Source organism: Vipera berus, assembly GCF_964194415.1.
Source record: "Vipera berus genome assembly, chromosome: 2".
Taxonomy (NCBI): domain Eukaryota; kingdom Metazoa; phylum Chordata; class Lepidosauria; order Squamata; family Viperidae; genus Vipera; species Vipera berus.
In genome coordinates, this window is record NC_138203.1 from 114,699,665 (window position 1) to 114,725,108 (window position 25,444).

At 42.5% G+C, this 25,444-nt stretch overlaps 1 protein-coding gene across 4 annotated transcripts in view; it reads right to left on the reverse strand.

Annotated features, from left to right (window-relative positions):
- Positions 1–498: 498 nt before the first annotated feature.
- MCOLN1 (mucolipin TRP cation channel 1) overlaps positions 499–25,444 on the reverse strand; it is a 51,497-nt gene continuing 26,551 nt past the window's right edge. For 2 of the 4 annotated variants that reach the window (XM_081320331.1, XM_081320333.1), the window contains 9 exons: positions 25,117–25,213; positions 24,053–24,152; positions 15,995–16,101; positions 3,665–3,814; positions 3,437–3,538; positions 3,048–3,170; positions 2,464–2,670; positions 1,336–1,466; positions 499–1,096 (listed from right to left, as the gene is read on the reverse strand). In XM_081320331.1, the coding sequence (XP_081176457.1) occupies positions 1,060–1,096; positions 1,336–1,466; positions 2,464–2,670; positions 3,048–3,170; positions 3,437–3,538; positions 3,665–3,814; positions 15,995–16,101; positions 24,053–24,152; positions 25,117–25,213 (1,054 nt within the window). In that variant the 3' untranslated portion in view covers positions 499–1,059. Of the gene's footprint in view, positions 1,097–1,330; positions 1,467–2,463; positions 2,671–2,890; positions 3,171–3,436; positions 3,539–3,664; positions 3,815–15,994; positions 16,102–24,052; positions 24,153–25,116; positions 25,214–25,444 lie in introns of those variants that run through there. The other 2 variants (XM_081320332.1, XR_014025469.1) reach the window with 2 other exon arrangements.

Sequence of the window (25,444 nt, forward strand, 5' to 3'; positions counted from 1 at the left end):
AAATATTTGCATTTTGGCATTGTGTACAAAAATGACCAAATGGTTGACAGAATTTTTCCATGCCAGGCTGCCAATCCTGAGCTAGTACCATCCTCTTCTGAATAATACAAGATGTTCTGCCACGAAGTACTAGAAGCCAAGATTGTTCCAGTTCCGCTGAACTTTTTTACCTATTCATATTCCTGTTCAAGCACATTATTCTCTATTGAGCATAATCTATTCTTCATACATAGAAATTGCAATTCAGAGGAACTGATTGACTAGAATATCACAGAAAACAAGCAATGCTCACTACAGATGACATACCTGGAAATACTACAGAGACCAGCAGAATACCACTAAGATGGAAATTACATGTATCACTCATGAACAGGAAAAGATGGGAGAAATCTTGCTTCATATTTTTAACAGCTGCTTCCATCCCTCTCAGCCCCGCTCATTAATTTCAGTTCATTCTATAGCATTGTGAACCAGCCAGGTAGCAATCAGATGAGAATGTGTTAGAGAGAAGTTTACTTCTTTGGATGTTAAAGAATAATGCCACTGGATTAGTCCTTTCTGAAGCAAATGGAGTGACCAAAACACCCAGTGGGAGCATGGGTGACTTAAGGATCCCAAGAGATAGCACAAGGGTTTTGCCTTGATTATTCCTGCCATGTCCTTTTTGTTATTCCTTTTTCTTCTTCTAAAACTAAGTTATTTTTTAAAAGTTGTGCGTTCCTCATGGTAATGCTTTGCAAACCTAGTTTCATCCAACTTGAGAAGAGTGGGATCTACTGTAATGATTTCAATGAAGTCTAATGCAGCCCAACTAAGGCTGAAGTTATTTAAAAAGCTATTCTTCCTCCCTCTCCCCAGGAATCGTTAGTCAGAGGGCTATTGCAACAGCTCTGTGGGGAACAGACATAGGGCTCACACTGCAAGTTGCTACCTATCATATTCCAAAGTCTGCCATTAAAGACCACTGTTTGCTTTCTTGTAGTCCATTTCCAGGTTCTTTGTCTCCCAGACAGTTCATCAGGAAGCAGCAAAACAGTCCCTTTTGTTCCCATGAGGCTCTCAGTTCACCACCAGCACATTCTCCTGCATTGGGCTTCTGTGAGTGAAACAAGACAGCTATTAAACTCTGTCCTCTTCCCAGTGAAGAACACAACATGCTTCCAGCTCCCCAGCATTGTTTGCATTCCAGGGTTCTAAGGTGAACCACTGCATGGCTTTAAGAGTCTTTCAGTGCTGGATTTTGTTGGAATAAGCACAGTACTTTGCAATCCAAATTACCCAGTCCTAAATTGATAGGAACAAAGGCAGGCATGGTATCTATCTTACATACCCTACCGTTCACAGCAGCAGAAAATAGAACATGAAGAACTGCTTTCCTTGCGGAACATGCCAGATTCGGGGCTGTCTTTGCATTCAGCTATGTAGGCATGGAGCTGAGTGACAGATGCTTCCCCCTCACACTGATGCTGAGAAGAGAAATAAGTTATTGTTACTTGGGTGGCTAAGCTGTGGCTTTGCGAGGTAGTCCAGATAAGAAGCAAAACAATGGATACTAGCTCTATCGTTATTGTAAGGTCTCAAAGCATATCACCTTCCCCTCACTTTTACAGTTCAAGAAACTAGGGAGATATTTGCCATGCCCCCATTTATTCTGCCATGCTCAAATACATCTTATATAACTGTTGCTTAGCAGCTTTTCCTCTCGTCTCTCAAAGCCATTCCCTATACCAGGGGTAGGCAACCTCGGCTCTTTTATGACTCATGGACTTCAACTCCCAGAATTCCTGAGCCAGCCAAGCTGGCTCAGGAATTCTGGGAGTTGAAGTCCATGAGTCATAAAAGAGCCGAAGTTGCCTACCCCTGCCCTATACCATGATAAGCTGTTAGTCTTCATAGGCATCACCCTGATAACAATCTGTGTGATTAGGGCACTTCTGGAACTATAGGTATTCATACCATCTCTCTCATTAAGGTAGTAAAGTTAGAAAAGGAAAAAAATGTATCTGCTGTGATTCTCATATTTGTGATAAAAAAAACCTACAAGATTCCATCCTAGAATGCAGAGCAAAGCTGCTTAATTCTACCTCGTATATAGCACTAGCAAGGGGCTCAGTGGCTCAGTGGTTAAACATACTGAGCTTGTCGCTGGAAAGCTGACAGCCCAGGTTCGAGATCCAAGCACAGCACAATGGAGTAAACTCCCGTTACTTGCCCCAGCTCCTGCCCACCTACCAGTTTGAAAGCATGCAAATATGAGTAGATAAATAGGTACCACTTTAATGGGAAGCCATTCCATACACCCTGGAATACAGTCATACAGTTATGACCATGGAAATGACAACACTGGCTCCCTTGGCTAGGAAATGGAAATAAGCACCGCCCCCCTAGAGTTGGACATGACTGGACAGGGGAAACTTTTACCTTTTCCTTTATATAGGACAGGCAATTTCTAACAAGACTAACCTTGATGGTCTCATAGGACCCAGTGATAAGAGCAATGAAGAGGCTGAGCACCATGTAGATGAAAAGGCTGATGAAGGTGTACAGGTACAGTTGGCTGAAAAGCCACACCAAGTAGCTGCTCTGCTGCATGCTAGCGAATGTCACAAACATGTCATCGCCATTGATGAGGGAGAACAAGCACTCAGACACCATTGAGAGCGAGCGGAACTGAAACCGAAAGAATAGACAAAGATCTGTAAAAGATGTCTAAAACCTAGACACCACAATCCAGCAAAAGCAAAATGAGCATATTGCAATTGTGATATGTCACAGGCAGAATAACATCTGCCAGCAAAAAGTTCCTCCTCTCTCTATTCCTGTGAATCTCCCACAACTGCTCTGGGAAATGTGTTGGGATGGAAGGGAGAAGAACGCATTAGAGACCCACCCGTAGCTCAAGGTTCAGAAACTTCTGTCTTCAAAATAAAAGTAATCTCATCCTCTTCTAAGGAAGATACATGCCATTGCTTGAGTTGCATTACAACAGCACTTTAATCAATGGTTCACTTCTGCCTCTTCTGTTCATGCCTGGCATTTCCTCCTACCTTGACATGATAGGGACCCAGGACTATCCATCCACAGAAGCAATAGCCCAGGTAGATCACTGCCACACAGCAACAGAAGCGGATGACATTGGGTAGGGCAACCCTCATGGTAACAATGAGAATCTAGAAGACATGAAGAAAAGGCAATCTGAGATTAGGTTCTGGAATCTTTAATCAAGCCAGCTGTGACCCAAACTGAGGCTGTAACAGCCCTGGAAACATGGCTGAGGCAGTATTTGATCCTAGAAACAGGTTTTATACTTTGAGGAGCCAAACTTTATTTTTTTAAAAAAGGAACTCTGGGATTTGCTTCTTATATTCTTTGCTTGCTCTTTCTTTTGCCACTACTAACCTGGGGGTTGCACTGGAAAAAAATGTGTTCCACTTACATTGTATTTTTGAAAGAAACTCAGGTAGCGCATGACCCCGACCCAGACCAAGAGTGTGGAGGTACCCAGAAGGATGCCACAAACATCATAGTCAGCAAAGTTCTGAAAGCAAAGAACACCTTATGCAGGGATACTTTATGATTAGGGATTGGAAAAGGTTATTCACAGCTCTGGGTTATAGACCCAAATATGAGATGTTCCAAGCACTGAAGGCCATAACCTGCTTACCTTGGACTCTATCCCAATTTTCATTATGGTGCCAGACACTGTAAGAATGTCGCTGACCACTAGCAAAATGTACCAGCCATTAAGAAATTCCATGCGATCAGAGAGACAGATATTTTGGTTGTAGCAGTGCTGAAAGAACTGGCTGAACTCCTGTATAAAGAAAAGAACCATTATGAACAAGTAGCCTATCCTCAAACACAAAACCCGCTAGCCTGTGACTTTGCCTTTCTGCACTGTTCCTATATGCACCTTCTCCTGTATGAAGGCAAGAGGACAAGGTGAATACAATTAAGTTTAGTAGATGATTAGCTTAGTTTCAAAGACTTGTCACTTGCCAAATTATTCATCTCCTCTAAGCCAGGGCCAGGAGAGAGGCAGCTTCGTCATTTCAACAATTTCATTTCAAACATCACCATGTTTCTTATGCTAGTCACTAAGTTGTTGTTGTTGTTAGCTGCGAAGTCGTGTCCGACCCATCGCGACCCTATGGACAACATTCCTCCAGGCCTTCCTGTCCTCTACCATCTTCTGGAGTCCATTTAAGCTCACGCCTACTGCTTCAGTGACTCCATCCAGCCACCTCATTCTCTGTCGTCCCCTTCTTCTATTGCCCTCGATCTTTCCCAGCATTAGGCTCTTCTCCAGTGAGTCCTTCCTTCTCATTAGGTGGCCAAAGTACTTGAGTTTTAGCTTCAGGATCTGGCCTTCTAAAGAGCAGTCAGGATTGATCTCCTCTAGGACTGACCGGTTTGATCGCCTTGCGGTCCAAGGGACTCGCAGGAGTCTTCTCCAGCACCACAGTTCAAAGGCCTCAATTCTTTGGCGCTCAGCCTTTCTTATGGTCCAACTTTCACTGCCATACGTTGCAACTGGGAAGACCATAGCCTTGACTATACGCACTTTTGTTGACAGGGTGATGTCTCTGCTTTTTAGTGTGCTGTCTAGATTTGCCATGGCTTTCCTCCCCAGGAGCAAGCGTCTTTTAATTTCTTGGCTACAGTCCCCATCTGCAGTGATCTTGGAGCCCAGGAAAATAAAATCTGTCACTACCTCCATTTCTTCCCCATCTATTTGCCAGGAATTGAGAGGGCCAGATGCCATGATCTTGGTTTTCTTAATGTTAAGTTTCAACCCAAGTTTTGCACTCTCCTTCTTCACCTGCAACAAGAGGCTCTTTAGTTCTTCTTCACTTTCTGCCATTAGAGTGGTATCATCTGCGTATCTTAGGTTGTTGATATTTCTTCCGGCAATCTTAATTCCAACTTTTGATTCATCTAGCCCTGCCTTTCTCATGATGTGCTCTGCATATAAGTTAAATAGGCAGGGCGACAGTATACAGCCTTGCCGGACTCCTTTCCCAATTTTGAACCAATCAGTGGTTCCGTGTCCAGTTCTCACTGTTGCTTCTTGGCCCGCATATAGGTTTCTCAAGAGACAAATAAGATGGTCTGGTACTCCCATCTCTTTAAGAACTTGCCACAGTTTGTTATGATCCACACAATCAAAGGCTTTAGCATAGTCAATGAAGCAGAAGTAGATGTTTTTCTGGAACTCCCTAGCTTTCTCCATGATCCAGCGTATGTTGGCAATTTGATCTCTAGTTCCTCTGCCTCTTCGAAATCCTGCCTGCACTTCTGGTAGTTCTCGATCCACATACTGCTGAAGTCTAGCTTGTAGGATTTTAAGCATGACTTTACTAGCATGAGAAATGAGTGCAATGGTGCGATAGTTTGAACATTCTTTGGCACTGCCTTTCTTTGGAATTGGAATGTAAACTGATCTTTTCCAATCCTGTGGCCATTGTTGAGTTTTCCAAATTTGCTGGCAAATTGAGTGTAGCACTTTTACTGCATTGTCTTTTAAGATTTTGAATAGCTCAGCTGGAATACTGTCACTTCCACTAGCTTTGTTGTTGCTCAGCTTTTCTAAGGCCCACTTCACTTCACATTCTAGGATGTCTGGCTCGAGGTCAGTGACCACCTCATTGTGATTATCAGGGACGTTAAGCTCATTCTTGTATAGTTCTTCTGTGTAATTTTGCCACCTCTTCTTAATCTCTTCTGCCTCTGTTAGGTCCCTGCCATTTTGGTCCTTTATCATGCCCATTTTTGCATTAAACGTTCCCTTCATTTCTCCAATTTTCTTGAAAAGATCTCTGGTCCTCCCTATTCTATTATTTTCTTCTATTTCTTTGCACTATTCATTTAAGAAGGCATTCTTATCTCTTCTAGCTATTCTCTGGAATTCTGCATTCAATTGGGTGTATCTTTCTTTTTCTCCCTTGCCTTTCGCTTCCCTCCTTTCCTCAGCTATTTGCAAAACTTCCTCAGACAGCCATTTTGCTTTCTTGCATTTCTTTTTCTTTGGGATGGTTTTGGTTGCTACCTGTTGTACAATGTCGCGAACCTCTGTCCATAGTTCTTCAGGCACTCTGTCTATCAGATCTAATTCCTTAAATCTATTTGTCACCTCTACTGTATATTCAACAGGGATATGATTTAATTCATACCTGAGTGGCCTAGTGCTTTTCCCTACTTTCTTCAGTTTAAGCCTAAACTTTGCAAGGAGAAGCTCATGGTCTGAGCCACAGTCAGCTCCTGGTCTTGTTTTTACTGACTGTATAGAGCTTCTCCATCTTTGGCTGCAGAGCATATAGTCAATCTGATTTCTGTGTTGACCATCTGGTGATGTCCATGTGTAGAGCCGTCTCTTGGGTTGTTGGAAAAGAGTGTTTGCTATGACCATTGTATTCTCTTGACAGAATTCTATCAGCCTGTGCCCTGCTTCATTTTGCACTCCAAGGCCAAACTTGCCTGTTATTCCAGTTATCTTTTGGCTTCCTACTTTAGCATTCCAATCCCCCATGATGATAAGAACATCATTTTTTGGTGTTAGTTCTATAAGGTGCTGTAGTGCTTCATAGAACTGGTCAATTTCATCCTCTTCAGCACTGGTGGTTGGGGCATAGACCTGGACTACTGTGATATTGAATGGTTTGCCTTGGATTCGAACTGAGATCATTCTGTCATTTTGAGGATTGTATCCCAGTATTGCTTTTCCTACTCTTTTATTGACTATGAAGGCTACTCCATTTCTTCTGAAGGATTCTTGCCCACAGTAGTATACCTGATGGTCATCTGAATTAAATTCACCCATTCCTGTCCATTTTAGTTCGCTGATACCTAAGATGTCAATGTTCAGTCTTGTCATCTCTTGTTTGACCACGTCCAGTTTTCCTTGATTCATGGATCTTACATTCCAGGTTCCTATGGAGAAAAAATCTTTACAGCATCGGACTTTCCTTTCACCACCAGACATATCCACAGCTGAGCGTCCTTTTGGCTTTGGCCCAGTCGCTTCATTCTTTCTGGCGCTACTAGTACTAGCCCTCTGCTCTTCCCCAGTAGCATATTGGACACCTTCCGACCTGAGGGGCTCATCTTCCAGCGTCATATCGTTTTGCCTTTTGGTACTGTCCATAGGGTTTTCATGGCAAAGATACTGGAGTGGTTTGCCATTTCCTTCTCCAGTGGATCACGTTTTGTCAGAACTCTCTGCTATGACCTGTCCGTCTTGGGTGGCCCTGCACGGCATAGCTCATAGCTTCATTGAATTACGCAAGCCCCTTCGCCACGACAAGGCAGTAATCCATGAAGGGGAGTCACTAAGTAACACCTAGCAAAAAATGGTCAACCAAAAATAGTCCTGGAAAAAATTAAAGATGACAGTGAAAACTCACCGTTGAAGAAAGGAGTGTACAAAACAAGATGTTTCAGTTTCACTGGAAGTGTACCAGCACTGATCTGGACTTACAAGAAATGTCTGAGCCTGAAATATTTCAAATTCAAAATCGTTTGCACATTTCTACTGTAGAATAAAAACAGATGACTTAATTCTTCTACTATGTTCTTCTACTTCTATTTGAACATTTGCAAACTCTGGGCATTACATAAGCCGACTGCCATAGCAAGAAAACCTGCACTAATTTAGCATCTGTTCCACAGAACATTTTTATATAGGTAGTCTTCAACCTATGACCATAATGGAGCTTGCCCATCATGGTTATAGGTTGAGACTGTTGTAAATTGGGTAACCCATGTAATTGACTCAATTTTACAACCTTTTTTTGTGGCAGTTGCGAAGTGATCATTCCCTGAATCAATTGTTTGCTATGGGCCAGTTTTGCTGAAAATTGGAAGTAAATGCTGTTTTTTGCCAAAACTGTCATTAAGTGCAATCATGGGACCATGAGATGCTGCAAACATCCATAAATGAGGACTGGTTGCCAAGGGCCTGACATGAAGTCATGAGACTGTGCAGACAGCCATCAGAACTTTGAATCCAGGGAGTAAGTAGTCTCCATCATAACTTCATATGGTCACTAAGTGACCATTCATAAATCGAGGACTACCTATAATGTTCTTGACTAATACAAGCAAACTTTTTTCTTTTTAAAAAAATTTCTCTTTTGAAAATAACTACTCCTTCCTAAATAAACTACATTCGTGGCTAGGTCTGATCACTATGTAAATGTTAAGGTAATCCTCAAATTCTATTTCTGTATTTCAAAAATTAGAGATAGGAGCAGAGGAAGAAGAGGAAATGCCAAAGTGCTGCACCTCTTGAAGATGCATAGCAGACACAAACCAGATCAGAATGAACTACGACCAGTGCACTAGACCCTAGTTATATGTTGAGTTTTTATAGGAAACAAATCTAAATATACAAGCAATACACTTTAGGAAATATGCCAGTTTCTCCTCCCACCTTCATGGAAATTTTGAATTTTTGCAGCTGTTCGGCACACAAAAATCCTTTTTCATCCTGCTTAGAAAATACAGGGGAATCTACTAAGGCAGGGGCTGGCCACCTGAAATATTCAAAGAGCCACTTGGAACTGGTTCCCTCACAAAAGAAAAAACTGGGAGCCGCAAAAAGTGTGCACGCATGCACGCGTGCATGCACGGAACAGGGGGCTTAACTGAAGAGTGGAGCCTAAGGCAAGACATGCACTGGCCCTGCCCTCACTCTCATTCGCTCGCCTTTGCTTGGAAAAGCTTCTCTCTCGCTCTCATTCACTCACATTTTGTTCGAAAATGCTCTCTCTCACTCTCATTCACTCACTGACTGGAAAGGCCAGCTGCGGCGCCTCCATTGACTTCCATGGGGACACTTGGCAACAAAGGGGCCAATTGAAACCACTCCCAGTAGTGCTGCTACTACTAGCACTTTTCCACTTGCTACTTGGTTCCGATGAAACCGGAGAACCCTCGGATACCACTGCTGGGGGTGGAAGAGGCTGCCCAGGTTTGGCCATAGTGGAAGCCGGTGACAGTAGCGGTGGAGGCGGCAACGAGAGAGACACTGGAAGTTCGCTGCATCTCCACCAGCCTCCGCCTCCCGCGCACAACCAAATTCCCATGCCAGCCCCCATGGCAGCAGCGGGCCCCAAGGGCCGGGCAATCGTTCCGGCAACTGTAGCTCCTGGAAAACAGCACTAGGCCGTCCCAACAGCAGTTGCAACTGCCGCCTTCCTGTTGCTACTGTTTGGCAGGCAGGCAGTGCTGCCCGAATACACCGCTGCTCCTGCCGCCACAGCCGCCAAAGACGGCAAGCCCTTGCTTTCCTTTTTTTTATTGAAAAGTTTTAAAATACATTTTAAAAAACATAAACTCCCTCCCTACCCCTCCCTCCCCCCCGACTTCCCAGAGCTGAATACAGGATATAAACTTTAACCAACTTAAGCTAAAATATGCTAATCAACTAAAAAGACACTTTAAATTCTATCACCCTTTAACTCCTCTTAACATAACTAAATAACTAAATAATAATAACTACTTAATAAATACATCATATAATACTAATACTTATTCGTATACTAAATGAAACTTTCTAGTCCCATATTTATTCTAAATATAATCAATCCATCTTCTCCATTCCAAAATATATCTCTGTTGCGATTGTTCTTTCAAATATGCTGAAATCTTTGCCATTTCTGCCAGGTTTGAAACTTTTAAAGTCCACTCTTCTATAGTAGGCAGTTCCTCCTTCTTCCAATATTGTGCAACCAAGAGTCTTGCTGCCGTAATTAAATTTAACATCAATTTAGTATCTATAACAGTACAATCTGTAATAATACCAAACAGAAATAACTGTGGAGAAAACCTTATCTTTTTCTTAAATATCTTCTGCATATTTCACCAAATTTTAATCCAAAAAGCTTTAACTTTTTTACAAGTCCACCATATATGATAATAGGTTGCATCATCACAACCACACCTCCAACATTTAGGCTGATAATACATACATGCTAATTTTTTAGGATCTAAATGCCATCTACAAAACATTTTATAAAAATTTTCTCTTAAATTTTGTGCCTGTGTAAATTTCACATTTCTGACTCATATCTTTTCCCAGATATCAATCGTTATGGGCTCCTGAAAATTCTGGGCCCATTTTATCATGCAATCTTTAACAAGTTCCGTTTCTGAATCTATTTCTATCAGTGCATTATATATCCTCCTTATATGCGCTGGACTTTGATCTCTTATTTGTTTAACCAAATTTTCATCAGTTATCGAAATACCAACTTTCTGATCTTACTTCCATCTAGCTTGTAACTGCCCATACTGAAACCAAGTCCACACTATTCTTTCTTCTTTTAAAATATTAAATGGCTTTAATTGCCATACATTCCTTTCCATTCTAAGAATTTCTTTATATGTAGTTAAATCATCTTTAAATCCCACACTTATATTTTCTATCGCATGTTTAGGTATTGTCCAAATTGGTATTTTATAATTTAGCTTATATCGATATTTTTTCCAGACTCGCAACAGGGCATACCTTAATATATGTGTCTTATAGATATTATCTACCTTCTTATCATATAATAAATATGCATGCCAGCCAAATAATAAATCAGATCCCTCAATGTTCAATAATCTCCCTTGTGTTAGATTAAACTAATCACTAATTGATGATAAAGCTGCAGCCTCATAATATAATTTAAAATTGGGCATTTTAAGACCACCTCTTTCACATACATCTTGCATTATCTTAAATTTTACTCTTGGTCTTTTCCCTGCCCAAACAAATTTATTAATACCTTTCTGCCATTCTTCCAAATTTGAATCTTTTTTGAGTATAGGTATCATTTGAAACAAAAATAAAATTTTTGGTAAAACATTCATTTTCACTGCTGCAATTCTTCCCAATAAAGACAATTGTAATTTTTTCCAACTATCTAACTCTTTTTGTATTTTTAACCATAACAATCCATAATTATTTTTATATAATTTTGCATTTGAAACTGAAAGATATACCCCCAAATATTTAATCTTTTTAATTATTTCAAATCCTGTTAATTTTTCTAGGACTACCTTTTGTTCTGTGGTCATATTTTTAGGCAATATTTTAGTTTTTTGCGTATTTATCTTAAATCCATATAACAATATTATCTCCATCAAGTCTACAACCGACTGAGTCGGTTGACTTAATGTAATAACCAAGTCATCTGCAAACGCTCTCAATCTATAATCTTGATCTCTTATGTTAATTCCCTTAATTTTATTTGAATCACGTATCTTAATCAATAATATTTCCAGTGTTAAAACAAACAACAAAGGTGACAATGGGCACCACTGTCTTGTACCTTTTCAATATTACATGGTTTTGTCAAACTACGATTAACTATTATTTGAGCTGTTTGCTTCTGATATATTGCTCTAATAGGTTGTAAAAACTCATCCCCAAACTCCATCTTCTCTAATACTTTAAATAAAAATTGCCAATTCAATTGATCAAAGGCCTTTTCAGCATCCCAAAAGATCAGCACTGCAGAGACCTGGTTATTTCTCTCCAAAAATTCCAATAAATCTACAATATGTCTCACATTGTTTTTCATTTGTCTACCACTTATAAATCCTGTTTGATCACTATGAATCATTTGCTGCATAACCTTGATTAATCTATTTGCTAAAATTTTAGCAAATATCTTATAATCAGTAATTAAAAGCGATAAAAAAAGGTAAAGGTAAAGGTTCCCCCGCACATGCGTGCTAGTCGTTTCCGACTCTAGGGGCCGGTGCTCATCTCCGTTTCAAAGCCGAAGAGCCAGCGTTTGTCCGAGGATGTCTCCGTGGTCATGTGGCCAGCATGACTAGACGCCAAAGGCGCACGGAACGCTGTTACCTTCCCACCATGGTGGTCCCTATTTTTCTACTTGCAGTTTTATGTGCTTTCGAACTGCTAGGTTGGCAGAAGCTGGGACGAGTAACAGGCGCTCACTCTGTTACGCGGCACTCGGGATTCGACCCGCCAAACTGCCGACCTTCTGATCGACAAGCTCAGCGTCCTAACCCACTGAGCCACCGCGTCCCTTATTTAAAAGCGATATTGGTCTGTAATTTTTGGTTTGGGTAAGATCTTGATCTTCCTTTGGAATCAACAATATAAAAGCTGTTTTCCACAATGGAGGCACTTGTCCTCCAGATTGAATTGTTCTAAATAATTCTTTTAGAGGTTCCACCATTTCTAACTGTAAATTTTTAGAATAAATGGCAGTCAAACCATCTGTTCCTGGTGCTTTACCCACTTTAAGTTGTTTAATTGCTAAAATAATTTCTTCAGCATTTATCAATTGATTCATCCCTTCCCTTTGCTCTTGTGTAAGTACAGGGATATTCACTTCTTGTAAACATCTATCTACATCTAAACCTTGAATTCTATCCCCAGCATATAACTTAGAATAAAATTCAACAAAAGCCTTTTTAATATAATTCTGCTGAAACACCTCTTTTCCCTTGTACTCTATCTTATCTATGTTATGTGACCTTTGTTTTTTCCTTAACAAATAAGCTAGCCACCTACCCGGCTTATTAGCATTAGAAAAAGTATTGTGTTTAACATACCGTAAGTTAGATGCCAGTTGATCTGCCATCATCATATTAAACTGACCTCTTAACAAAGTAATTGCTTCCTTCGCCCTCTTATCAGATGGGTTCCAAATTAGAGCCTTCTCTTTCCTCTTGATTTCCTCCTCTAACTCTTTACGCTTATATTCCAATCTACATCTATATATATTATTCAAATATATTAACACTCCTCAAATATAGGCTTTACTTGCATCCCAAACCATTTCAATAGGAGTACCCTTATACATATTTATATTAAAAAATTCTTTCATCTGTTTTTTACATTCATCCACATTTTCTTGATATCTAAACAAATTTTCATTTAATCTCCAAGACCTCCTATCTTTCCTCTCCTTATCCAATTCCAACCATACTGGACTATGATCTGATAAAGTTCTTGGACATATCTTGATCTTCTTAACCCTAGAAAAAAAATCATTAGTAGTTAATACAAAATCAATGCTAGAAAAAGATTGATGTTGATCAGAAAAAAAGGTAAAATCTTTTTCTTCCAAATTCCATTCTCTCCAAACGTCTCTCAATTCCAAATCATCTTTCATCTCAAAAAAAGATTTAGGCAAACTGGCATGATTTGGAGTACTTTTAAAAAGACCTTTTTTATCTTTCTGTGTGTCCAGCATGCCATTCCAGTCTCCCATCAAAATACACGATTTATAATCCCATTGAATTATTTTATTATGTAAAAATTTATAAAATTCTCCTTGTTGTTGATTAGGTGCATATAGTCCAACTAAAAGTATTTTCTTGCCTTCTATTAAAAGTTCAATTATAACATATCTTCCTTGTTTATCAGCTTCAATTAGATTGGCTGTTAAATTCTTTTTTACATAAATAACTACTCCATTTTTCTTATCTGAAGCAGACGCACTAAACTGTACATCCAGTCTGGAATTTATCAAATATTTTCGGTCTGATACATGAATATGCGTTTCCTGTAAGCACACAACATCATTTTTAAATTGTTTCAAATACTGAAATACTTTCTTTCTCTTTTGCAGGGAGTTTAATCCATTAACATTCCAGGTTAGAAACTTTGTCGCCATCTTTTGCAACCTGAAGCTTTCGGAGCGCGTCTTGTAAAACCACAAGCACCTGCCTCTTTGGTCTCGTTCCTCCCACTGCTTCACTATAAATAGATTCTTGAGATATAATTGTGGATTTCTGTTCTTGTTCTTGTCTCATTCGTCTGGTTGCAGCCCGCGTCATTCTTTGTTCCTTAACCTCTTCTGACGATGCCTGGGGCTGCACCATTTCCGAAGTTTGCTGAAGTTCTTTAACCATCCGCGAGATAACTTCTTCATCTCCCTGTATACTCTCCATTTGTGTCTGTCGCGCTCCATCTTCCTTCCTTCCTTTAAATTATGGGGATGGTAGAGAACCTGCTTTCAGTATATTAAAATAAAAATCTTGTGCCTTCAAAACTGTATTAAGACAATATCTCGTACCTGAATAATTCACCACCAAGCCTATTGGTATCTCCCATCTGAACTGAAGCTGGCGTTTCTTTAATTCATCTGCCAAAAAAGTAAATTCTTTCCTTTTCCTTAAAATTCTTGGTGGAATTTCTTTCAAGATTAAAACTTCTTGATCAGCAACTTTAAATCTATTATTATAAAAAGCTTGAATAATCACATTTCTGATCGATCTCTTTGTAAAATAAACAACCACATCTCTAGGTAATTTTCTTTGCCTGGCAATCCAAGAGTTAACATGAAATATTTTATCTATATCCCCTATAATTTCTTCCGCTTGGCACCCCAAAATCGGTTCCAGGGCTTCTGCCAGTAACACTTTCAAATTTTCCTTTGGGTCCTCAAAGCAAACTCCATATCTCTATATTGTATCATAACCACCTCGTCCTCATTCTTATCCATTTTATTCTCAGCTTCTGACATTTTAGCATCCAATCTCAAATTATTTTGATACACCTCTTCCACACGTTCATCCAAATGGTCAATGCAAACTGCCAGCCCCTGAAAAGCCACTAAAATGTCCTCTCGTATTTCTTTATTCTTCTCATTGATAAGTTCAGATATTTGCTGAGATTGATTTTTTAAAGCATCTTGCTTTCCTTAATCATCCCCTCCCCTTCCAACTTTTCCAATTAACAGCTCCCCACCACACCTTAAAAACAAGTTCCATGCGCTAGGTTCTGGCGCTTCAATGTTTCCAAACAAGCCCCCCCCCCCTTTGCCCATACTAGGAAGGCGAAGTCCGCCAGCTCCAGGGCTGGCCTTTCCAGGGAAAGCTGTGCACGGTCAAACTGTCGGGCCAGACATCCCTCCCCGCCCCTTCAGGCAGGTGTAAGCGAGGGAGGGGGGGCTGATTCAACCTGGGACTTGACAGGAGACAGGACTCGTCACTTTGCCTTCTGGGCCGGGATGGCAAGGACGCTGAGGAGAGGCTTCAGCCTGTGAAGCTTAGCCAAGGAAAGGTGTGGACGCAAGAAGAGTCCTTCGTTCCGGACCGCACATTGCACTTGCCCAGCCCAGCCGGTATCAGCTTACCTGATGGTACTGCGTGGAGGCGGAGACTGGTGGAGGCTGGCGGAGATGTGGCGGACCTCCAGTGTCTCTCTTGCCACCGCCTCCACCACTACTGTCAGCGGCTTCTGCTACGGCCAAACCCGGGCAGCCTCCTCCATCCCCAGCAGTGGCATCCGGGGGTTCTCTGATTTCATCGGAACCAAGCAGAAAGTGGAAAAGTGCTAGTAGTAGCAGCACTACCGGGCAGTTTCAATCGGGCCCTACATTGCCAATCATTCCCATGGAAGTCAATGGAGGCGCCGTGGCTGGCCTTTCAAGGTGCCATGGACCTCCACTGACTTCCATAGACGCTTGGCAACGAAGGGGCCAATTGAAACCACTTCAAGGATCGAGCTGCAGAGACACAAACGTGTCTCCACAGGAGAGGCAAGGGCAGGAGATGAAGGTGGTGGCTCGCTGGTAAACCAACAGACTTGGAGGTGCCATGCACATACACACACACAAACAGAGAGTAAGAGAGAGAAGGGGGAAAAGAAGGAGGGGGTCTGGCAGCACCCAAGTCTCCATATTCTGGTCAGAAACACACACACCCTGCACGCCCCATCTGACCGACCCACTCACCTTTCCAGCAGTCCTCGTCTCTTCCTCTGCTGCCATGTGCAGTCCGAGGAAGAAAAGAGGTTTGTGGGCAGTCCCACAAATCAAAGAACTTCAACCAATCAATTCAAACTTTGAAAGTTTTTTTTCTGTGAGAAGTTTGAATTGATTGGTTGAACTTTTTTAGTCCCACTTTTTTTTTTAGACTGCACATGGTGGAGGAGGACTGGGATGCCGGAATGCACCTCTGCAGCCACCGGTTGCTGACCCTTGCACTAAGGAAAAGGATGCCCTTTCCTAGCAATACTCACATGCTGCAGTAGAAGCCCCCTGATAATTGAGCGGGAACACAAGATGAAGGATACGACACAGATAAGTATCACAACCACATCAAAGAACATTCGGAAACGGTTGTCTCCTGCAAGAAAGAAAACAAGGTAATGTTGGCTAAAGACATTAAGAAATATATCTTTTTGATGTCCAAAAATGGAAACTACTGGGTTGTAGCCATAAAAAGGTCTGACTCAGTATAATGCCCACTGGCAGAGGTATGTGTTCTTCCAAGCCACGAAGCAATAAGACTTTATTTAAAAAAATAAAGATTTCTCAAGAAATCTCCCCAATTATAGCACAAATTCAGATTTCCATTTCAGCCAGGCTTTCAGCCAGGATATGGAACTGAAACAGCTGTGGATGCCTTACACCATGAATTAAATGTAGAGAGGAGAGCCCTACTAGTTCTTTTGGACTTCTTAGCAGCTTTCAAGTTGATCATTTATAGCACAGGTTTATCAAGTGGACTGCTAGAAGGCTCTAACCCAAAGGGAACTGCTTGATTGTGGTTCTGGACCTTCTACCGGGCCATGTCCAAAATATAATGGTAGAGGACTACTGCTCAAGACTTAATCATTGTCTGTCACAGAGTATTCCACTTTATCCCCCATTCTACTCAACAACTGCATGAAGCTGCTTGGAGAGGTCATCTGGGGTGACACTAGTATGCTGATCATTAAACAGGATCAGAGACTGAGATTCAACCTTTTTGGATTGATTGATTTTTTCCCTAAAAGCACATGTTCAGTTTGCAAGTGCTTCTTGATCTCAGCAATCACTAGATTAATAGTCATGACAAGGCCAGCGTTTCATCATTTGTGTTTAATACATCAGCAGTATCCCTTCCTCAGTTGATCAACTCTGGTGAAGATTATCTATCAGCTGACTACTGCAATATAGATAAGATCAGATCTATTTATTATCTTTATAAGGTAAGATTTATTGTCACTTTTTTTCTGTGAACGCACTGGCACACATTAAAAAATGGAAATTCTGATGTCTGCTCTCAAAATACACACACACACACACACACACACACACACAGATATACATATGCTTCGGATATTGCAAAGCCTCCTCCCAGAAGGTAATAAAGAAAACTGGTCATGGAGAGGATGTGTAATGTCCCTGGCAATACTGTGGACCCTGTTCAAGTATTGTTTATATGCTACGTCCTGGATAGAAGGAAGTGAACTTCCAATAATCTTTTCTGTCATTCTCACCACTCTCTGCACAGCCTTCCTATCTGAAATACCTCCACATAGTAATATAATATGCCAGGATGTTTTCAATCGTCCCTCTATAGAAAATGGTAAGGATAGGGGAAGGAAGACATATTCTTTTCATACAACTCGGAAAAGGCAGGTGCTGCTGTGCCCGCTTCACCAGTGTCTCACTGTTGAGGGACCAAGCTAACCTGCTCTATATGCTCTACGTTTCTTGAGAACTGTGCAGAAGTTGCAGCTGGTGCAAAATGCAGCAGCCAGACTCCCTTTCTATGAATTAACTTTAATTGTCTCTTCCCCCCAGCCCTACTCTCTGTAACATAAAATATTTTCTCTGAATGGTATCTGGCAGGTTCAGAACCCTATAGTATGAATTGAAATTAATGAGTGGGGTTGGGAGAGGAAGAAGTAGCTGGGAGATACACAGAAAAGTTGGCGGGCAAGGAAACAGAGAGGCAGGTAAGCTACCTGGCTTTAAAAGCAAACTATCAAATATAATAATCCCATCATGTAAACCTTTGACTTACATGATGGCTTTATTATAATAATGCCATTATAAGTCTTTGACTCATTTGGAAAACACATTACACTTTTATTCATCCTAGTTCGTCAAAGAAAAGCTTAGAAATTGAAAAAGTCCAGAAAAAGGATACCAAGTAAATTATAAAAATAATCTTAAGGACTTGTATCTTTAAAATTTAGAAATAATAACTAATGGCAAATGTGTGATGAATATTTAGAAATAATTAACACATAGTCTCTGCACATTAGGATCAGGCGATGAAGCTTATTAATGAAAGTATTTCTTTATGTATTGCATATGAAACTGATGGAATTATCACTCTATTAAGAGCAACTGCTGCAAACGATACATCATCAAATCAATATGATAATACGAGCCACAATTCAATGAATGAACGACAGTCTTCTAACCATTGGGACCAAAGGGGAAAACAGTGTACTGAGCAAGCAACCACTAATATCTTTAATAATTTCCTTTTAGAAAGAGAAGCAACCACAGAAATGAAGCACTTGTAAATTATATAGTTTATATCCATTGCCTAAGTATGCTTTTCTAAGGGGCCTCTTTCTAATTCTAAATCTCACTATTCTTTCTATTCTCCTGGGTTCTGCCATGCTCCTGGAGTGGGGGGGGGAAACGCTGCGGGCTGCTTCTTTGTTTTCGTCTATCGTTACAATTTAACATTTTTCCTGTCTCTGCATACATGCTCTTTGAACTGTCAAGTTGGTCAGAGCAGTCCTAAACAAACTACGGGCAGCTCACCTCTATGCAAAACTTGCTAAGTGTGAATTTCATAAAGATAAAATTGACTACCTGGGATACCGCATATCCCCAGAGGGCATAGAAATGGACGCTGAGAAAGTCCAAGCAGTTCTAGAATGGGTGCCGCCCTGCACTAGAAAACAACTGCAGTTTCCTGGGGTTCGCTAACTTTTACCAGTCTGACCGGTTGCAGTTAAGAACCTTTACGAGGTCTTATCTCACGGCGATGAGGACAGCAAAGTCTAATTACTTCCCTGCCCTCATCGCGTCCACAGATAATTGCCTGGCCGCCCTGTTTAGGGTGACTCACTCCCTCCTTAATCAGGAGGTGAAGGAGGAGCCCTTGCAGGGGCGAGACGAGGAGTTTAGCTATCATCTGACGGACAAAACCACTCAGATTCGAGCCGGTTTGGATTCTGACTGGGCAGAGACTGATGGGGAGGAATCGAGCGGTCTAGAGAATGTTACCTGGAGTGAATTCGATCCTGTGACCCCAGATGAGGTGGACAGGATCATGAGGAGACTGAGTTCTGCCACGTGTTTATTGGACCCGTGCCCCAACTGGCTGGTATATGCAGCCCGGGAGGAGACACGGGGCTGGTTCCAGGCAGTAATAACTGCTTCTTTGAGGGAGGGTACCTTCCCTGCTGCCTTGAAGGAGGCGGTGGTGAGGCCCCTCCTCAAGAAGCCTGCCCTGGACCCGGCTATTTTGAACAACTATCGTCCAGTCTCCAGCCTTCGCTTTCTTGCGAAGGTGGTTGAGAGCGTGGTGGTATTTCAGCTCCCTCTGTTCCTGGAGGAAACTGATTATCTGGACCCATACCAATCGGGCTTCAGGACCGGGTACAGCACGGAGACGGCATTGGTTGCGCTGGTGAATGATCTCTGCCGGGCTCGGGACAGGGGTTGTTCCTCTGTCCTAGTCCTATTAGACCTCTCAGTGGCTTTCGATACCATCGACCATGGTATCCTACTGCAGCATCTCAGGGGGTTGGGAGTGGGGGGCACTGTTTTACAGTGGTTCTCCTCCTACCTCCTGGGCCGCTCGCAGTTGGTGTTGACGGGAGGGCAGAGGTCCGCCCCGAGGCCTCTCATTTGTGGAGTTCCTCAGGGGTCGGTCCTCTCTCCACTGTTGTTCAACATCTATATGAAGCCGCTGGGTGAGCTCATTCGTGGTCTCGGGGTGGGGTATCATCAGTATGCTGATAATACCCAGCTTTTTCTTTCCACCCCGAACCAACCCAGTGATGCCCTCGACATGATGTCCCATTGCCTGGAGGTGGTCCGGGTTTGGATGGGGAGAAACAGGCTTCGTCTCAATCCTGCCAAGACTGAGTGGCTGTGCATACCGGCATCTCAGACTAACCAATCTTTTCCATCGTTAACTATGGGGGGTGAGGTGTTACCCCCGGTTGATAGGGCCCGCAACTTGGGCATCCTCCTGGATTCACGGCTCAGTTTGGAAGATCATATAGGAGCCGTGGCCAGGGGGGCTTTTGCCCAGGTTCGCCTGGTGCGCCAGTTACGGCCCTATCTGGACCGAGATGCCCTACGCACAGTCACCCATGCGCTCGTGACCTCCTGGCTAGACTACTGCAATGGTCTCTACATGGGGCTGCCCCTGAGGACCACTCGGAGGCTTCAGCTGGTGCAGAATGCAGCCGCGCGAGTTGTGATGGGAGTCTCCCGATACTCCCATGTAACACCTCTTCTCCGCGAGCTGCATTGGCTTCCAGTTGCCCTCCGGGTGAGATTCAAGGTGCTGGTGATGACCTATAAAGCCCTAAATGTCATGGGGCCGGATTATCTAAGGGAGCACCTGCTGCCAGCGTCAATTTCCCATCGTCCTGTGCGCTCCCACAGGGAGGGCCTCCTCAGGGTACCACCGGTCAGGGATTGCCAACGGGCGATCCCAGGGGGAGGGCGTTCTCTGTGGGCGCACCTACCCTATGGAATCAACTGCCAACGGAACTCCGGACTGCCCCCGACCTTCGTTCATTTTGCCGGGACCTAAAAACCTGGCTCTTTGAGCTATCTGGTCTGGACTGAGGGGTTTAATGTTTTTAAATTGTGATTTTAATTTTTGGGGCTAGACTTAATTTAATTTAATTTTAATTTTATATTGTATTGTTTTTAAATTTTGCCTTGTAAACCGCACTGAGTCCTTTGGGAGTAGGGCGGTATATAAACCGAATAAATAAATAAATAAATAATTTATTCCTTCCTTTGACCAAATAGCCTTACCAATCACAAATTTACTGAAAACCAGGGGGGAGGGAAAACCCAAGCCAAGCCAGCTGTTAAAAAGGACAGTGGAATGCCAAGCCGCATTCAAGAGGCTGAAAAAGCTGTTTTCCGTAGAGCCAATGCTAAGGTACCCCGACACCAACAAGCCCTTTGTAATTCAGGCAGATGCCAATGACGTAGCGGTGGAGGCTATACTTTTGCAAGAGAATAACGAAGGGGCATTACAGTCCTGTGCATATACATTGAGAAAACTCACCGAAATGGAACAGAGATGGGCAGTCTGGGAAAAGAAGGCGTATGCAGTGTGATGGACTCGCCTCACCTGGTGGCACATTTTGGAGGGGAACAGAATTCCTTTCCAAGTGTGGACCAACCACAAGAACCTGGAAGCACTGAAAACACCTAGGAAACGTACCCCTAAGCAAGCACGGTGGTCACAACACTTCCATTGTTTCAATTTCACACTAAAAGACCAGCTGGGAGGTGGGGGGGGGGAAACTTCCTGCAGACACATTATCCAGAATGCCACAATATAATAGTACTCAGGCTAGTGTAACAAAGCCACTCATGCCGGAAAAACAGCTGGCAGCACAAGTAACTACCCAAGCACAAGCCAAACTCCAAAGGCCTTTAGCAAGCCAAGCAGGAATTTAATTTAGAAAAGCACTAGAAAGAGATGAATGGTTTCTAAGCCAGAAAAACCTCTGCATAATCACAGATGGACTACCATGGGTTGGAGAAAAATTATACACCTAAAAGCCAGAGACTTGCATTTATGCAAATATGCCATGACTCAAAATCTGCAGGTCACTTTGGGTTTGTAAAAACACTACACCTAGTTAAAAAGCAATTTTGGTGGCTGTCAATAAAGAAGGACATTGAAAGCTATGTGGCTAGCTGCCCAATTTGTGCTTCAGCAAAAAGATTGCAAGGGAAGTCACCTAGGTTGCTGCAGCTGGTAGCAACCCCCTCAGTGCCTTGGAAAGAGATCTCTATGGACTTTATAATGGAACTACCAGATAGTAACGGAAACACAGTCATCTGGGTCATAACAGACCTATTTTCCAAACAAGTGTATTTTATCCCCTGCTCAAAGATTCCTACAGCAAAAACACTTGCAAAACTGTTTAACACATATATCAAATGTATGGATCCCCACAGCACATCATATCAGATAGAGGAGTGCAATTCACATCTGAGTTCTGGAAAGAATTCCTAACTCTGATAGGGACCACCCAGGGACTGTCATCTAGTCATCATCCGCAAACAATTGGTGGGACTGAACGGTCACAGTACTAGAACAATATTTAAGATGCTTTACTAATTACCAGCAGAACAACTGGACTGACCTGCTTCCATTCACCGAAGTTGCCTACAACAACACCGTTCATTTCAGCATAGGCTACACTCCGTTCCAAATAGCCATAGGACAAAGTTTTAACCGAATGCCAGAATTTTCCTCTGCAGAACCTGCCATCCCTTCGTTAAAGGAATGGATTTCACAATTAAAGAACACCTGGCCTTAGACAAGGCTAAGCAAGCATATAAAATGCAAGCAGATAAAAGGAGGAACGAGCCAAAACATATTTTCTGTAGGGGAAAAGGTTTACCTATCCACCTAAAATCCTTACAACCATCCAAGAAACTGGGACCCAAATATGTAGGACCATTCCCCATTGTTACAATTATAAACCCTGTAACAGTAGCATTAGAACTCCCCAAATCCCTCAGGCAAATCCATCCAATTTCCCATGGCAGCCTTTTAAAACGCGAGCAACAGTCACCATTAAGACCAGATATTGCTCCTCCCACTCCTTCCATTATGGTAAAAGGGGAACAACATTTCGAAATTAAAGAAATCCCAGACTCCAGCAAATACCATGGCTCCACTCAATACCTAGTGGGATGGAAACACCTTCCATCCTCCCAAAATGAGTGGGTCCACAAATGCCACATTAAAGCCCCTTAAACTGCTTAACAAATTTCACACTGAATATCCGAACAAATCGGATTAACCTATATATGTATTTGTCTCTATTTCTCCACAGGTGGATCTCTCTTGTTTTAAGGGAGGCAGGATGTCAGAACCCACATATCTAAGTGGGCTCTAATTCTAAATCTCATTCTATTTTTTCTATTCTCCTGGGTTCTGCCATGCTCCTGGAAAGGAGGGGGGAAACACTGCGGGCTGCTTCTTTGTTTTCCTCTATCACTACAATTTAACATTTTTCCTGTCTGCATACACCCTCTTTGAACTGTCTTTCCCCTTGATGTCACTTCAAAGGGAGAGGAAGGAAGGAATGCACCTCCAGGCAACTGGCTTATCTCCTCATTCAGAAGGGGAGGTGTGAAGACCCAACAAAACATCTCTACAAGCCTGAGACAATCTGACGTTATCAGTCTTTTCCCACAACGGATTTAACATCTGGGGATTGGCCCATTTTAAACTGACCGGATGAACTATTGGGGTGGGATTTGCTTGGAACACTTTTAACCTATTGCTCTGAGCGGGAAACCCTCAGATCCTGTCTACTATGCCTGCTATCAGCTTCTCCTAATAAAAGTTCCTTTTGGAAGAAACTGCTTCCACGAGTTCTGCTTTCTTAGGATGAGGTTTTGAAGTAGGCCCTGACATTAGAGAGATCTGCAGTAATAGTCAGCCCGGAAGGAAAGCCCTTACCAGGGGGGCTTAGCAAATCATGTCAGACAATGGAATAGAGAGAGAGGAATCTGCTATGGGGAGGGGAAGCCTCCTGCCGAGCAGACCCCTGCAAATACTCCAGCTCTGGATTCTCGAGCTCTTCAGAAGAGGTGGTGACAGAACGCCGCCATAAGCCAGGTGGTGAATTGGTGTTGGAAGGAAGGAAGACTGGGAGAAGTCCAGAAAGGTGACGCTTAGACGGGGCAGTCATCAACTGGGCTGGAAGGAAGAGATGGAAAGGTCTCTCCATCTCAGCAAGGATGAAAAGGATCACCAGGGGCACTCCAGCCGATTGCTGAAACAGGCAATTGGCATGATGAAATAGCCGGATGAACTGTTGGGGTGGGGTTTTCTTGGGACACGTTTAACCTATTGCTCTGAGCGGGAAACCCTCAGATCCTGTCTCATTATGCCTGCTATCAACTTCTCCTAATAAAAGATCCTTTTGGAAGAAACTTCTTCCACCAGTTCTGCTTTCTTAGGATGAGGTTTTGAAGTGGGCCCTGACAAGTACAATGACCCTTATGAAGCAAGCTTATACTTGTGCCATGTTCCTCCCTCTGTAACTTACTCATACCTTTGCCAGAGACACTTGGGTTTTTGCATTCTTGGATGTCCACTTTGTTATCCAAATGGATCTTCACTCTGCCACTGTGTGCTTTATTGTCAAATGTAATCTGGGGGAAAATGAAGAGAAGAATAATACGATACGATAATCTTTATTGTCATTGTCTCATACAGAACAACAAAATTGAAAAATCCACATCAACCCCACAAAACCCAACAAAAACAATAAAATACATATCAACATACCACCCACCCCACATATACACATTTAACCCCTAAAAACACTCTTAACACTCTAAAAACTAAATATAGAAGTTCTCTCAGAAACTGCATTCTGCTGCATTTAAAGCCCAAACCGCTTTTGGATAAAAACTATTTCTCAAGCGGCTGGTCCTGGTCTTTATGACCCTATACCTCTTTCTAGAAGGCAGAAGCTGAAAGAGATCATTTCCGGGGTGCGTGCAATCCTGCACAATCTCCACAGCTTTCTTATAACACCTGGAGGCATAGATTTGATCTAAAGTACTGTAGGAAGAGTACACCCAATTATTCTCTCCGCAGTCTTTACGACCCTGGACAGCACTGTTTTTTCCCTGACTGTACAACTCCCAAAGCACACACACAGACCATAGGTTAACACGCTCTCTATGGTACAGTGGTAGAATGCCAACAACAGGTCCTTTGAGAGATTATGCTTCCTGAAAATTCTCAAGAAGTGTAACCTCTGCTGTGCTCTCTTCATCACAACTTTGGTGTTTGCTCCCCATGTCAGATCATCTCTTAATTCCATTCCCAGAAATCGAAACACCGAAACCTGTTCCACACAATTCCTTTCAATAATAAGTGGATGAATACTCGATTTGCATTTCCTAAAGTCCACAATAATCTCTTTTGTTTTTTTAAATTGAGGAATAAATTATTTTCCCTATACCACTCCGTCAGCAACTCAACCTCCTTCCTAAAAGCTGACTCCCCTTCCTATAAGCAGCATCTTCAGCTCTACTACATAATATGTAAATGGGAAATCCTTGAACATGAATTGAGAAGCAAAGCTGGAGAGACTTGGCTACTCACTGTTATAGAAAAGGTGTAGCAGTCTGGAATTTCATTGTTGATTATTGTTTGGATGTTGATGGCTTTTAGCTTGAAGTCAATTGTGACATTAATGAGCCTGCCAAAAACAAGATGTGCAGCATTAACTATCACAATCTCCCAATACATCTCACAAGTACACAAATAACAGAATGGAGGCGGCAGAGAGCATGGGGGCTGATGGTGTCCAGCAGCAGGTACAGGCCACTGGCCTGTGGGGCTCCGCAGTTCACTGCAACCATCAGGCTGGCCCTCCAAGCCGCAGGCATGGCGGCAGCACCAGCAGCAGGTGGAGGCAGACGTGCAGAGG